The sequence below is a fragment of the Colletes gigas genome, unplaced genomic scaffold (genome assembly GCF_013123115.1).
Source record: "Colletes gigas isolate AHSC1104 unplaced genomic scaffold, ASM1312311v1 Colletes_gigas_Sc00035, whole genome shotgun sequence".
Classification (NCBI taxonomy): Eukaryota; Metazoa; Arthropoda; class Insecta; order Hymenoptera; family Colletidae; genus Colletes; species Colletes gigas.
The window spans coordinates 326,774-341,725 of NW_025106664.1; the positions used below are offsets into that span (position 1 = coordinate 326,774).

A 14,952-nucleotide genomic window follows, 5' to 3' on the forward strand; every position below is an offset into this window, starting at 1 on the left:
ATCGAGATCCTTTTCGAGGAAATTAATAAGGCAAATTAGGAGGATCGAAGAACTCGCGAGAGGATGGAGAAATTGACAAATTGGATTTACGTTCCGACAAAGACCACGTCCCTCAAGTAAGAACCTCCTGAAACGGTCTACGTTCTAAATGCACTCCCGCCCTTTAATTTTTCAAGACTCCTTAACGCTGTTATGAATTCCTGATGCCCTCCGTTTCCAGCGGGCCGAAAGAGGAAAGCCTGAAGTGGAGGCTTAATGTAATATTTCAGAGAAGACTGCGGAACATCGCGAACTGCCTTCCTGTAAATGCGAAGAACAAGAGAGGAAAGTGAAAACAAAAGCGCGAACGCCGGAAGAGGATTAAAATAGATTACGGCCGTAGCATCGATGGGGGAACATCCGAGCAACTTCGAAATTTGCGGAAAAATAATTAAAATATGTCGGCGTGTAATAGAGAAAATTAAAATAACTCTCGAAATAAACGATATCCGTTAACGACGCTGAGGAAGAATTGGAAACGCGAACGCAAAGTGGAACACAGGTTTTACAATATGCTCGACGCGGCGAAGGGTCGTTAAAGTAGGTTTTAAACGAGTGTGAAATTAGCACGGGACAACTGAAATAGCTTCGACGCTCGTAGAAAAGAGTTGAACCAACTCTGACATCGGTTGACATGATTTAAAAACGCGAACGTTCGTGGAACGACTCCGCGTTAAATCCGACACCGGGGTGAAATATCTTTGAACTCCGTGGAAGGGGTTTAAAATATCTCCGACGGGCGTGGAATAGCAGCGATTTCAAAGAACCGACATGAAATTCATAAGGTACGGAATAATTAAAGTAACGCAAACGCCAGTGAAATCGCTAGCCGGAAAAATGCGAGCGTTAAGGGGTTGATCTAGATTAGTTTATCTATCGACCGAGCCGCGAGAGGCAATAAATAATATTTTATACGTACGAAATAACACGTTATTAAGAATCTTTAGCCCGCCAGCTGGACGAGTTTCTTCGTCTAATCCATTTAATAAGTAAATGTTCGATTAATATTTTCAGTGAAACGTTTGCACGTATAGAAGATTGAAGGATGCTCGAAACTTTCGAGCGGCAGTGTGTGCCGAGTATTAAAAAAAAAATATATATATATACATGTATATTCATAGCTTTTGTTCAAACGAGAGTCGAAGCAAACGAAAAGCTCGAGAACCATAAATCTAATTGACATCGCTGGCACGGAGCTGCTTGACGCCGGGTTCAAAAACGAGATAAAAAATACCATCGCGTTGAAATTTCAGTGGATCTGAAAGAGGCTCTCTCGAAAGCAAAAAGCTCGTGAATGTTGGAGGTCGCCGTGTGACCCTATAGTATTTCGTCCCTACGGTTCATGAATGCCTCTGCGTCCGCCGCCCACGCGCGAGTCAAACCGCAGTGAAATGAATTTGCTCGTCGAAGGTTGACGTGGCCGTCCAAATTGCTTTTTTTCGCGCGGAAAATCGTAACGGAAACAGCTGTTCGAACTACGAACTTCGCTTTCTGCTGCTTCGAACGGAATTCGAGCCAATGTCGATCTTCGACACGACTGAATTACGTCAACGGTAACACCTGCCGTCAGCGTCTGGAGCACCTGACTTTGACAATAATAACCGCAGGACTATCCACGGTGTACAGACAAGGTTCTTCTTCTGCGTAAAAGCTTTTAACCAAACAATTTGTTCCATAAATAATACAAGTTCCAAGAGAAAAATTTCAGAGGCGACATTTATAACGGCAGCACTCTCTGCTCGAAATTAACGCAACGGGATCTCGTAATTTTTGCGACCCTTGCTTTCAGGGAAGCGGAGTACAGAGTGTTCAGAGTCGGAAACAAGGGGTAGCTACCCTCAAAGGAACGAGATTCCACGAAGACGAGGAGAAAGTCGCCTAGAAAAGCCTCAGATTTCTTTGTGCTCTCCGTGAACTACTTCCACCCCTTGCTTTCAACCCCTTCTGGCTTGGTTACTTGACCTCTGATCGAACAGCGAAGCTTTATAATTCCGTCGAAGGAGAGGCTCTTTGTTAACTATCCGCCTGCGGAGCTGGGTCAATTTTTATCCATAGTGTTTTGTGTTAGGTAACTCGTCCAATAAGGAAGAAAGTTTATTGTCTCGTTTAAATGGAAAACGTTTACACCGTGGTTTAAGTGGATCGCGATCGAGGAATTGAACGTGTTCCAAATGCAATTCACGTTAATGTTAATTGTGATATTTATCGGTGAACTTTGACCTCCAGTTTTACAGTTTCAAATGCGGGGGATGCATCGTTGGGAAACGTGGTGCTCGTACGGATAAGGTCACTAAACATTCAAAACCTACGGGAAGCCCACGCAAGCCCCGTAAGGTCACACAATATACACGCATTAACTCTTTAATCTCGAGCCAGCAACTGCGGAGAGGGTTGATTACACTTTATAGTCGGGGCAGAATTTTAAAGAGATATTTCGGACGGAATTTTTCTAAGCCTGCGGTCCTCTTTATACGTTTATAATGAAACATAGTATCTTTTACATAGAGGAAAGGTCGGAGGTCTTGAATAGCGGATGCCAAGGAAAGAAATTAGAAGCAGTAAAGAGGTTGAAGGATAAATTTGTAAAATGATGTTCGCCATTCCATAGTGTCGTTGGTAAAGTGGAATTTTTTAATAAAAAGAATTATTATTCTTTGATACAAAATTATTGAACATTCGGCACTGATACATTTACTTAAAATTTAAAATATCGAATACAAAAAGCATACATATAATTCTTATCGTTGTCTGACAACAAATCAAACGATTCTACAACTTTAGTTCGGTGAAAATCGATGTAAGGAAGGTGTTGCAAAATTGACCTTGACCGACTTCACCGAGAGGACCGAAGAGAGAAACTTTGACCCTGGAAAAGTCGGTCAAGGTCAATTTTTCAACACCTTCGTCGTTATTCATCTTTATTAGCAACGATCGAGGGGATTTCTTGCAACGATTTCAGTGAATGAGATAAAAAAATTAAAAATGGAACGGTACAATACAAGGTTTTGGGGACAGTGATTTGGAAATGTAATAACAAATGCAGCTTAAGAAAATCGAGAAATAATTGGTTTCATAAAATTTATAGGACAGAAAAGTTAGAGTAAGATGGTAAAAATGGAGAACAGAAATTGATGATTAAAATGAGGTACAGGAGTTTCGAAAGCGGGAGCAAATATTGGTTCAGCAAAAACGACACTGCGTGGAATATGTAGTTGCAAACACAGTACACTGAAACATTTAGCGGAAAAGTGAAAAAAGAAATAATTGGATAAATTTCCAGGGAATAGTAGAGAATGGAAAGAATGTGAAAATAATGAAATGATTGAGAAGAACAGAGAGAATAGAAAAGGAAAGAATAAAGGTAAATGAAACCAGAGGTAGACATTTAACCTGTTAACCTGCCGTTTAAAAAATGGTTTCGCAACGGTTACGATAAATTAATTTGTCGCGACAAATTTAACAATTATTCCCGCATAGAAATTGCTTTAAACTCGATGCTACCGGGACACATTGAATTCCGGTAACTTCAAATTTCTAATCTATATTACTTCGAGTCACGGCACGAAAACAGGGTTGTTAAAAATGTAAGCACCGCGATCGTACCGAAACCTCGTTCAGGGAAATATTTATCGAACGTCGCCGATAAACACGCGACCAGAAACTGTGGATAGGTACGCGAAAGGTAAACTAGCATGCGAATAAATTACAAGAAGAGCAACGTTACCAGATTAAAAATTAACGAGGCACGAAACATTCTAGCGATATCGTGATGCGATCGTTCAGACGGGAAATTTGGGGTGAATCGTTCGAGGGTCGTACCGTACCACTTCTCGAATCAACTTTTATCGAGCAGTAAATCAAATCGAGCGCCAAACGATTGTTGTCATTCGTCGTATGAAAATTCTCCTTCTGCATTACGCCTCGATTAAATCATTAAACGGAGTTTTTAAGGTACTATCGATGGTTTCTTCGTGGGAACTGTAAAAATGCAAATCCTTTCGCCCAGCGTCTCGCTCTAATTCCACAATGTCGGCTCCACACGATTCTCGCGGAGCGCGGATTCCTGCGGAGCGTGAATTCGAATTCCCTTTCTCTGCCTACCCCTCCCCGCCCGCCCCCTCTGTCCACCTGATGCACTCGGTTTCGACGTTGAAGCCCATCCGGTGCAACAAGTTTGCCATTGTTCCGCGAACCCCGCAAACCGCGAGCAAAAAGCCATGCCAGAGGGTTGAATACAGAGAGACCGAGGAAAATGTCGGCCTCCTGAAACAGACATCCCCTGCTGAATGTCCGACAGACTACAGGAGTGTCGTCTTTTTAGATTCCCTTTAGACACGCTCGTTGCCATTTTCTTTTCCTTTTTTTATTCCCCGTTGAAAGCTCGTTTGTCGTCGGTATCAGGAGCGTACCTAAACTATTTGGCACCTGATCCTACCATGAGTCTTTCTACAACCCCTTGGCATACAATAACGACAAATTTTTGTCAAATTTCAAATGGATTTTAAATTTTAAGTGGATTATTGCGGGCCCTCCAAAACTAATAATTGTTTAATATATCTCCATTAGTTCATTATTTTTTAAATGCTTTGAGGGAAAGTTCTTTTCTATTTACCAATTTGATAAAAATAATTCACTTGAGATTGAAAGTCCACTTAAGGGTTAAAATCAACACATTTTTACATTCACGAGGTATTTGTAAATCTATTCTTTTTCGTGGCCATTTGTACGAACAAATTTAAACAAAATTGAATACGTTTGAAAAATTATTCGGGATTAAATCGTACATCAAGGGGTTAATTTATTTGTTCCTATTTTGTATCTTTGCCTCTTGAAAATTAGTAACGTATTTATTTTCTATTTCGGTTTAGCAAAGAGAAAAGTTACAAATAAACGGTGCTCAAAATCTCGACTTTCTGGGCTTTACTTCTGCAAACGATCAATGACCTCATAAAAATTCATCCCCCTTTGCATATTCATGCCCAATTGAAAGTAAAACTAGATTCTGTAGTAGATGGCTGAGCGTGGGATTATTTAACAATTTAAATTTGGGAATACATCTAACGCAAGAAGGAACAGATGCACACCCTCCATCCTCCACTTAGTACACACCGATGTATCCAACGTGATAATTTATTTTTAAAACTTTTAATTATCAAGCAGTACGGTCTCTGTTGAAGTATAATAAGCACCAGATTCTGGTCGGGCATGTGTCACAGGTGTTTATAGTCGAGTGCAGCAAGGATCAATAACTAATCAAACAAGTGGAATAGGGGACGATGGGTCGGACAAGTGGAAAATTAGGCTTAAATTGCAAACGCTGGACGCTTCTGTGGTACTTACACCGCTCCAGTCGTAGGGAAGGAAACCATTGTGCTCTTCCCAGTTGGCGCTGTCCACGTAGAACATTCCCGCCGCCATGATGAACACCCACACGGAGAGGTTGATGGCGTTTAACACGTTATTGAACACCAGGGATTTCTTCACGCCTGCAGCCATCAGCAACATCATCAGTATAGTGATGACGAAAGCGAGAAAGTCCGGCGGTCGACCTGGAGCATCAAAAAAACTGTTATGAACCTGGATTTTAGCTCGTTGCGACGCATATTTTAAACATTTATAATTTAGAATGCCTGCATGTCGAAGAGTAGAAATTTCAATCGATAGAAATACACAATTTTTGCGAAAACTTAAGTAGAAGCTTGCAACGTCGACGTCTACCCGCCACGGTCTCGAATTTTTCGAGCGAAACGTACGTTTCCCACGATCTTATAAATAAATGTAAATCGCAGTCGGAGGCAGAAAACGGAAGACGATTTACATCACTTCCTCTTCTTGATGGACCGGACGGAATTTTAATGGCGAAATCAGAAAGTCAAATATTTCTGAGACCGTTCTATTTTGTTAACGCGTTCATTCCAATGAACATTATTCCTGCAGCTTCATATTTTACCGTCTCAGACTTTTGTACAGGATATTCGCTACAGTCCATCTTTAATAATTTTCAATATTTGATTTTTTCTCACATAATTTGTCATTCGCAGAACATCTCAAAAATATAACCTCTCGTACCTTTAGGTCTTTAGGTCTTATTCATAGAACTGCTAGAGTTTTCAATGATACAAACACATTAACTTTACTGCACACTGGTTAGACCAATTTTGGAATATGGCTCTCGAATCTGGTCCCTGTACTACAATACCTACGTTCACGCCCTTGAAGGGCCACAATAGAAATTTTCACGCTTGACTGCTTATCATAGTGGTGATCCTATGCCTAGATATTCTCATAATTACCATAAATTTTACCCCACTTGAACACCGCAGAAAAGTAGCTGACTTACTCTTTGTTAACAGGGTACTTAATGTTCTGATCTCGTGTTTGAATATCGTTGAAATGTTTAGATTTAATGTTCCTTCCAGAATACTACATCGTTCTCAATTATTTCATATAGAACACTTTATGGCTTCTATAACCCTTATAATCTCCGATTTGATCGATGTGTTTAACCATTCAATTTTATCATTTAAACGTTCTTTACTTGGCATCTCCTTGTAATTATTCAGCCAGTCTCATACTTTATATCATTTAATTTTGTATCTCTGTTTATCTTTGTTATGTAACTATCTTCTATACTTGTGTCTCTTTCCGTATTAATGAGTATTTAATCCCGTGAATAAATAAATAAATAAATGAATAATCTTCGATGATTTAACAGATCTATCGTTTCAAACGAAAAGGTACACCATCGAGGACCCATCGAAACTTTTTCACGCACCCAATACGCGTCCCGTACCGCGACGAGCGCGTTAAAATGTAGGTCGATGAAGATTCGTCGTTCGTGCGGTATTCAACGTGCACGATAAAACGGCGCCGATAAATTCGGCGGGTCTTTGAAATCGAAAAGGGTGTCTCGTTAGCCGTTGAAAGCGAAAAAAAATTGGGTTTCGTTAATTAACGCAGCGCTACTCGACGATTTTCGATGGTATCGATTGGGACGGGCGTCAAAGGACCGGTTTTCAAATTTTAACGCCGCCAGGAAGAAAAATATTTCATAAAACGTCGCCACGCGCGGCTGGACCGTCCCGTCAAAAGATGAAAAACTATTTCGAAGATCCGACGCTCGTAAAATAATTTCCATCGCTCTCGTCCGCGTTGCTGATCCTATGAACAAACAATATCTGTTTTCATTCGTTAAATTTACCGTGCCCGTTAGGCTGGCGCTTGCTAAATACAACTACGGTTATGTTTATCGGGGCTAAATGGACAGCAGTCGCTAATCAGTTGAGCAAATGAAATTACCATAATTTTATTTGCAATGAAAAGCAATCGTTCCAAGCCATGGGACGTTACATAATTAAAAAATCACACTGGAAAACACGATTTCCTTTTGCCCCCGTCTTCGAGGGAGAATCGACGTAGCCCTTGAATCGTCTGAAATTAAATCTCGAATTTTAATTGACAGAGGGCCTAACTGCGTTAATTTCAGGGTTCGTGTACGTCGCAATTTACATCAGTCCTGAGGGGGCTAGGGAATCGTATCAAACGCCAGCTGTGTGTGACACGGTGCATTTTGGACGGTCGATCGAGCCCGTCTGGGTCAAGGAATCGCACGTTAACGGCTTAACCGTTCGCCTAACATCCGAGAGGAAGAACGACCAGCCACGTTTACTCTAAAAATACGTATCGCGCGGAGAGAAGAAGCTACGAGTGAAGGAATCGCGTTTAACGTCTGGCACATTGGTCGGGTCAACTGGTTTGACCCGGTGGTCCAGTTACTTGGCTCACGGGTCAGAGCAACTGGTTTGACACTGTAACCCAGTTGTTCGGTTCATTGATCAGGCTAACTGACCCGACCCTTGCGGTCCAATTATTTAGTTCGTGGATGGGAGCATCTGCGAATCGCGATCAACGCATCCCCATTGTAATTAAGAAAATTGATTCTAATTAGCTGTCTGATCATTCGGGTAACAGAGCACGATCATTCGACCAATCGAACTAGTCATAATGCTTCTAGATAGGAACAGAATCTCGTACAAGTTGACTACATATTGTAATATCTAGACTTTCTATGACACTATTTTTTTTTTAATTTATTTTAATAAGCGTCTCGATTATTTGCATCGACGTGATTGGAAAATATCCACTTTTAGGTGGACAAAATGAGGGTTAAACTGGAAGTCCTCGCCGATAAACGAGACGATTACGTGATTTCTGGGCAAGAAGCGTGCCGAGCGTGCGAATCTGCCCGCCGAAAGGGTTGAACCAACGACAAATAAGGGTGGTGAATGCGTTTCGACGGCCTCAATTTCCTTCGCCGCGTCGTTAATGGCAAATTACTTCCCGCACGTGTCCCTTTTATGGAACGACGCCCTCAAAAAGTACGATCGCCGGGCCAACGGAAAAATCAGATCGGACGAAATCAATTTCCACGTAAGAGATCCTTTTTTCTCTCTTATTTCCCGATCGATCGTCCGCGGTCGGACGTTTTATTTATTTCGCTGGCTCGACGGCTCGCCGAGCTCGGTTTTGCATCTATTTCTCGGATACGGATTTTATGGCCTTCCATTTCGCGGCCGTCTCGCGGTCTGCCACTGAAAAATGACGAGATCGCGTACTTTTGATGGATCCGTACCGTTTAACTTTGACATTTCTCCGCGCCTCTAACCACGTCTCTGTAGCTTTTCCCAGCGGTGCCTGATGATATTCGCATTTTTCGCCAACTTTCGAGGATTTCGTACGTCCTCGTTGAATCCGATTCGGTGAAAAACGAGAGGCATCGGATGGAATCGGGGACAGAATACACATTTTCGATAAGAAAGCAACGCGAGCACGGAAGACGGACGATTGCACGCGTGACAGAGGAATGGAAACGTCTGGCTTAGATGGAAGACGCGGGTCATCAGGCTGAGCGATGGATAACGGCATCAGCGAGGCTTTGTTGGTTCATCCCACGGAATTGGAAGTTTGTTTGCTCGTACAACACGGCTCCCCGATAATGCATCAGACTCGACTGATAGTCGAGGGATCGCAATCCGGGCGTTAGGGCACCCCGAACCTACGACTCGCAGGGATTACGCGTGTGTCGTTCGCGGAATCAGTTTTCGATGATGATGTGCCGCGCTCGAAACGATATTCCTCTCATTTCGGGTTCCGATTGGCTTCATCAGGGCGCGCTCGCGCGCTGAAAGTGAAACGGGACACGCGTCCGCGCTTGTGTCTCTTCGTACGCGTCGCGGATTATTGACCGCTCGTTTGAACGTAAAAACTGCCGATCGAGCCGCGGCTGATCGAATGAATAATCGTACGATCGTCCGTTCAATAGTAAAATCCATCAACGTAACGCGTCCGTCGATTCGCGTGACGGCAGTTTCGACGCAACAGATGGTCGGCGTTCTGGCCTGAAAAAAGATGGATGCGAAACGGTTTCGCGGAAAGTGCACCTCGAGGCGCCAAGAAACAGTCTCGAGTCGAAAACGAGTTACGAGCAGTCGAGTGAAAAGACTCCTCCAGAGGAGGTGAGGGAGAGTGGGGGTGTAGAAGTTGGAAAAAAGGAAACAATGGCTGCCGCTGGAAGGATAACGAAACTAGGAACAAACAAGGCGACCAAACGGTCCGTTTCGCCGGGAGAGATCGCGAAAGAAAATAGGCGAGGAACCGGGCGCAGGTGGGCAGGTTAAAAAGCATCCAAGTGCGCTGCTTCGTAAACCGTTTCGGATCGATGAGGTCCACAGGTGCTAGACTTTATCCGCGCAAGCGCCCCTCTTGCGCCCCCTTCAGCCTTTTGTTATCCCCCGAATCCTCCGCTTCCGCCCTTCGACGGCTTTTTCCCCTCGTTCTGCTTATTTCCTCGCCACGATCTACGGTAGCTACAGGACGATCCACGACCTGAGATCGCCGGGGATCCTAAGAAAATACGAATGTTTTCACGCAAGATCGCGGATTTGTAACTTTGGTGGATCCCGACACCCTCTTTACGATCTTATTCTTAAGCTAAATATTTCTCGAGCCTTTGTTGTCTTAACCATTTTGTCGATGACGAGAGAAACAAGTTGCAGTCTGCTTGCGAGATGCGCAGGAAGACGGAAATATGAGTCGCCGTGAAAAATAGAACGAGCTGAGAGAATCGTTACGATCTGGAGGATGTAGGGGCGTTAAGGAAACACGTTCGAGGATGCTCGATAAGAGCCCTTTGCCAGAGCAGAAAAATATGCAACTTCTCGTAACACGTCTGCGAGATATCGGATATCGTTTTGTCGTTCTTATCCTCCGGCTAGGACAGCGTCACGGAATTCAAATTTACAAGGGGCGTTTCTGTTCGAAGTATAATTCAATTCAATTTCCATTGTTTTCTTTTCAAAATAGAAGCAAGCAAAATTACTACTAATTTTGGATTACGGAATGACGTTAGCTGCTATCTTATAAGGGGATAGGAAAGGGATTACAAGTTTGATGGCTTTGTCGTGTCTAGTTTCTCGACGAGAAATTAAGCACCCTCGAGGACTAATACGCCACCCGTTATATGGCCCTGAGGCGTGCCTTATCAGGAGATCGCACGGTGCCGTGACTAGTTCAGGGTTCTTGCAACGAGACGCAAGTTTCTTGTTGTTCGAGCGAAATTTCTTCGGTCCGCCGTGCTCGATAGATAGAACTTGATAATTGCGGGGGCGGAGGCAGGCATCTTGAATTATTTTCGCCCGGACTCGCGGCCACGAGGAGTCTCGTTGACATTATTCCGTGACATTTCAGTGGTCCAAACCGGTAAAAATACACGACAAGTAGCGAAAGAAACGGCATCGTGGCGAATATTTTTTCGCGAAAGAGAAATCCTTAGCCGTATCCATCGGCAGCCTCCGTGGGAAGGGCGAAGAGGAATTTTCATGCATAAACGCGCGAATGATTTGCATATTTTTTAAGGAAGAATTAGATTCGCGGGCAAAAATGTCGGTCGGGACGTTCTTGCAAAAAGAAAGAAAATAGCGCCCCATCGAACGCGTAAAATATTTACGAGCGGCCCCTGAAATGTAGATAAATAATGACAGAAAATCGTAAAAATATGCCCGGGTCGATCGCGAACGGGCACAGCATTGTAAAAACTAACGAAACATTGACAGAACCACGGTACAACATTTAAAGCTCGTATCCTTTGGGAATTTCGAAATAGGATGTCGGAACGTATCGCTATCCTCTCGTAAAAATAGACATGGAAGTTCCTTTTACAAAGAGGGACAAAATGGTCGGATAGAATATTGGACGGGAAAGTTCTGTCCGTTTTTTCGCCGCATTCGTTCATTCCGACGATCGTAAACAGTACCCTCCAGACTTCAGACACGTTTTTTTAGGATCTCGAAATTCCTTCTCTAAAAATTTCATGTATCGAGATTGCGATGGAGGGCAGAAATATGCTCGAGAAAATTCTCAGCGCAATGTAAAAAAGTTCTTCCATTAACGTTCGACGGTGCTTGAATTTTTCCATGCAACTCTGCAGTCGTACAACGGAGCAGAGCATGAATCTACGTATTACAATAAGTTAGAAAGGTAGAATAACATTTTTTTGTTCGTGGATTTGTTTTCGAGAATATCGACTTTGAAAATTTATGGAGTACGGCTCCGGTGCAAGTAGAAATATCGACAATTTGCCGAACGCGCGAGTAGAAATATCGATAATTTATCAGACCTGCCAGATAAATCGTATTTCCATTTATCCAATTATCTCGAAAACGATGCCTCCAACGAGAAAATATTATCCTCCTTTTTCGACTCATTTTTGCATGTTAAACTACCCTCTATCCGATTGAACCACCCTTCCTACCCCGTTATGAATGTATCATACCTGAAACAATCGCGGCGATTTTTCAGGCATTTTCGCCAAACTCGTACAATACTGTTCCCTACAAAAGTTGCTCGACAGTCAGCGAACGACAATTTGCAATAGCGAAAATTGATAAAAATCAGAATAAACTCAATTTTTCTCTAACGAAACTCTATATCTTCGTATATATCTATCGACGTACACCCTCGTCAGAGAAGTAGTTATTGTCCGCGAAATTGTCAATTTTCTAGCTGCTATAACTCCGTCAAAAATGATCGTAGGATCATGTTTTTTTTTTTAAATTGAAGCTTGGAGCATTCACTTTATCATACCATGTTTTAATTTTCAGTTTCACGTATCTCCACTACTGTAGGATATTAAATACAAGTACACGTTCATGGTACCTACAAATTATGAAATCTAACACTATCTATGGATTAATATTTTATAGACTAAATTTTTTTCTAGCGTGCCGTTTACCCTTTCGCAAAGCTTGACCCTTCTCCTTTAATTTGAAACAAAAATCGAGTCGCTGCGAATTTTCTAACTTCCAAATTGCATCATCTTGAAGTTGGTGTTCCCCTAGAACGAATCGTCGATCGAGTTATTTTATCGGTGCGGTCGTGAACTCGTCGAAATCGAGATACCGAATGAAATTGCTTATCAGAAATGGAAGCTTTCCCTCCGTATGCGCGGACAGATCGTTCGAGTTCGGCGGTTAAGACTGCCCCGCGATCGATTTTCCTCGTCACGAGACCACATGTGTCGCCCGAGCGAATTACAACGAAATTCCGCGGAGAAGCTACTGACCTCATCCGACACGCTCGGCATTACCAGGTCCAGGCTCTGCTCTTTTGCGTGCAAACGAAGTTGGAAAGAGCTCGGTACGCCGCTAAATTAATTTCATGGAATTGGATCAAGCGTTACCTTTCGTCGGGTCACAGGGTTTGTCGATGGTCGCGATAAACGCGTCGAAACGTAATTATCAAATGCTCTGGCCGCGTCCTGTCGCGCTAGAAAAGAGTGTAATTGGTGGCTGTCGATGCAACTCGCCTGTAACTTTCCAATTATTCCGCCGAAAAATAATATTTCCCGTAATTTTCATCGTCGAGTCGAGCTATGTTATTTTTAAATAACTGTTGACAGAATTGCAGCATCAATTAGTTTCCAATCGAGGCTAGTACACTCATGAAATGGACAATTTCTAATTGTTGGAACGACGTACAATATGAGATTTATTTAAATATTCCCGTAAAGGAAACGCCCTGTACAGTCCGATGTCGTCAGACAGGTGGCAAGTAGAAAGTTCTCCCATTTGGTCGGACACGTGGTGTAGTAGAATATTTTCGTGATGAATTGGACACGTCATAAAGCATCCTTTATTTGTCGGAGAATCTGACACAATAGAATGGTTTCATGGTTGGCTCGACCAGTGTTTCTCAACCTTTTTGAGATCGTGTTCCACTTGAACGCCACGAAAATTTCGATATCGCAAAAAGAAAAACGCACGTTAGAATGAGAAGCAATAGCAACGATGCGACGAATGCATCATAATTTTGTAATTTCCACTGAAATATTCTAACTCGTCCCCGGGCGAGGTTTGCGTCACAAGTTGGAAAACACTGAGTTACACCGGAAACTGGACGAACGTTGGCGTGTGTACGCAAGCGACCATTTTGCAATCAACCAAATGCATAGCAAGAATAGTTGTTTATATCTCGTTGGACGTATCACAGTGGAATGGACGCGCGCTTGGTCAGACGGTATGAGAAATGCTGCCGCTAGTGGAATAAATGCATATATAGCGAAACGTGCGAAATTCCGGCAACGATTCTAACAACGGAACGTACGCGCGATAGTGCAGTGCTTTGTTCCGATCTTTTATTCACGAATGATCAATCAAACTTTCGAATTAATTCGCAAACTAGCTTTTGTTCGCTGCCTCGCACAATTATCCGTGACGAATGGATCGCGATTCACGATTCGAATTGGTATCGAAAGCAAGAGCAATCTAAAATAATAAGCGAAGCACAAGTACAAAGGAAAGTTGGGTACATAAGAAACAAATGATAAATTGTAGAAACAAAATCAATATTAGATTGAAGAATTGCGTTATAAATACACTCGCTGGCCAACTTCTCATCTCTGGCTTGTAATCGATATCCTGCAAGTAGAATAGTCCCGCGCGTAGTCGGACATCTAAGTAGAATGTACTCCATGAGTGATCGATATCACTGTAAATAGAACGACGTTCTACTTTCTGAATACCTATGGTCGTAGAATGATCTTCGACACGTATGGACAGCTGAATAGAGTGGACAGGGCTACGAAATTAGAATACCGTCGTTGCGTTTAGTCAGTCGCCCGAAAGCGATAAATCTTACGTCTAGACTGTGTTTGGAGGACCCTATATAGGCCGACTGTTCCCTGGTACAGCTGACGCGGTAGAATAATCCCTCGGGTTGTCAGCCATCATAGCGGGAGAAGTTCAATATGTTGGCGGTATCTGACAGGGGAAAATAAAGCCATACATCATCGGGCTGTTAGACGCGCAAAACCAGTTCTTCCATTTGTCTGACGCGCGCGAAAACCCGCCTTAATGTTCTCCTCGTGCGTCTAACGACCATGGCGGGCAACAGAGGCAGAAATAAACTTCGGAACGATCTCCCTTTGATACCCTCGACCCCAGGGATGCAAATTTCCTTGCCTCGCATCTCGCTCGCGATCATCCGTTTTCTATTTTTTTTTTTCATCCGCTAACGACGCGCGCTGGTTATCGACGATTATCCAACCACGCACTCATTAATATAACAATTCCCAAGTACTGTAATTGGAGTATCGAACAGTCAATTCGAGCGTCGTTGGTATCAATAAAATAAATTAGACGTTCAAGCCTCGATAAAGCAACGTAAGACTCAGTCTACTATTTTATACATTTTCTGGGAATTTATTTGTGTAGATTAAACTCAATTTGTATTTGTCGTTAAAAATTATTTCTAGCTATGGAAGAAGGGGAAAGAAGAGTACTGGCATCGAAGTATCGAGCATTGAATTCGAGTTGATATTAGTAAAATAAACTCTGTCATGTGCAAGTCTCGATAAAG

General features: G+C 42.8%; 1 protein-coding gene across 1 annotated transcript in view; it reads right to left on the minus strand.

Moving 5' to 3' along the window:
* LOC122402386 (cationic amino acid transporter 2) overlaps window positions 1-14,952 on the minus strand; it is a 63,987-nt gene that overhangs the window by 9,509 nt on the left and 39,526 nt on the right. Inside the window, exon 5 of the mRNA XM_043405119.1 lies at window positions 5,380-5,588. Coding sequence (XP_043261054.1) covers window positions 5,380-5,588 — 209 coding nt within the window. The remainder of the gene's footprint in view (window positions 1-5,379; window positions 5,589-14,952) is intronic.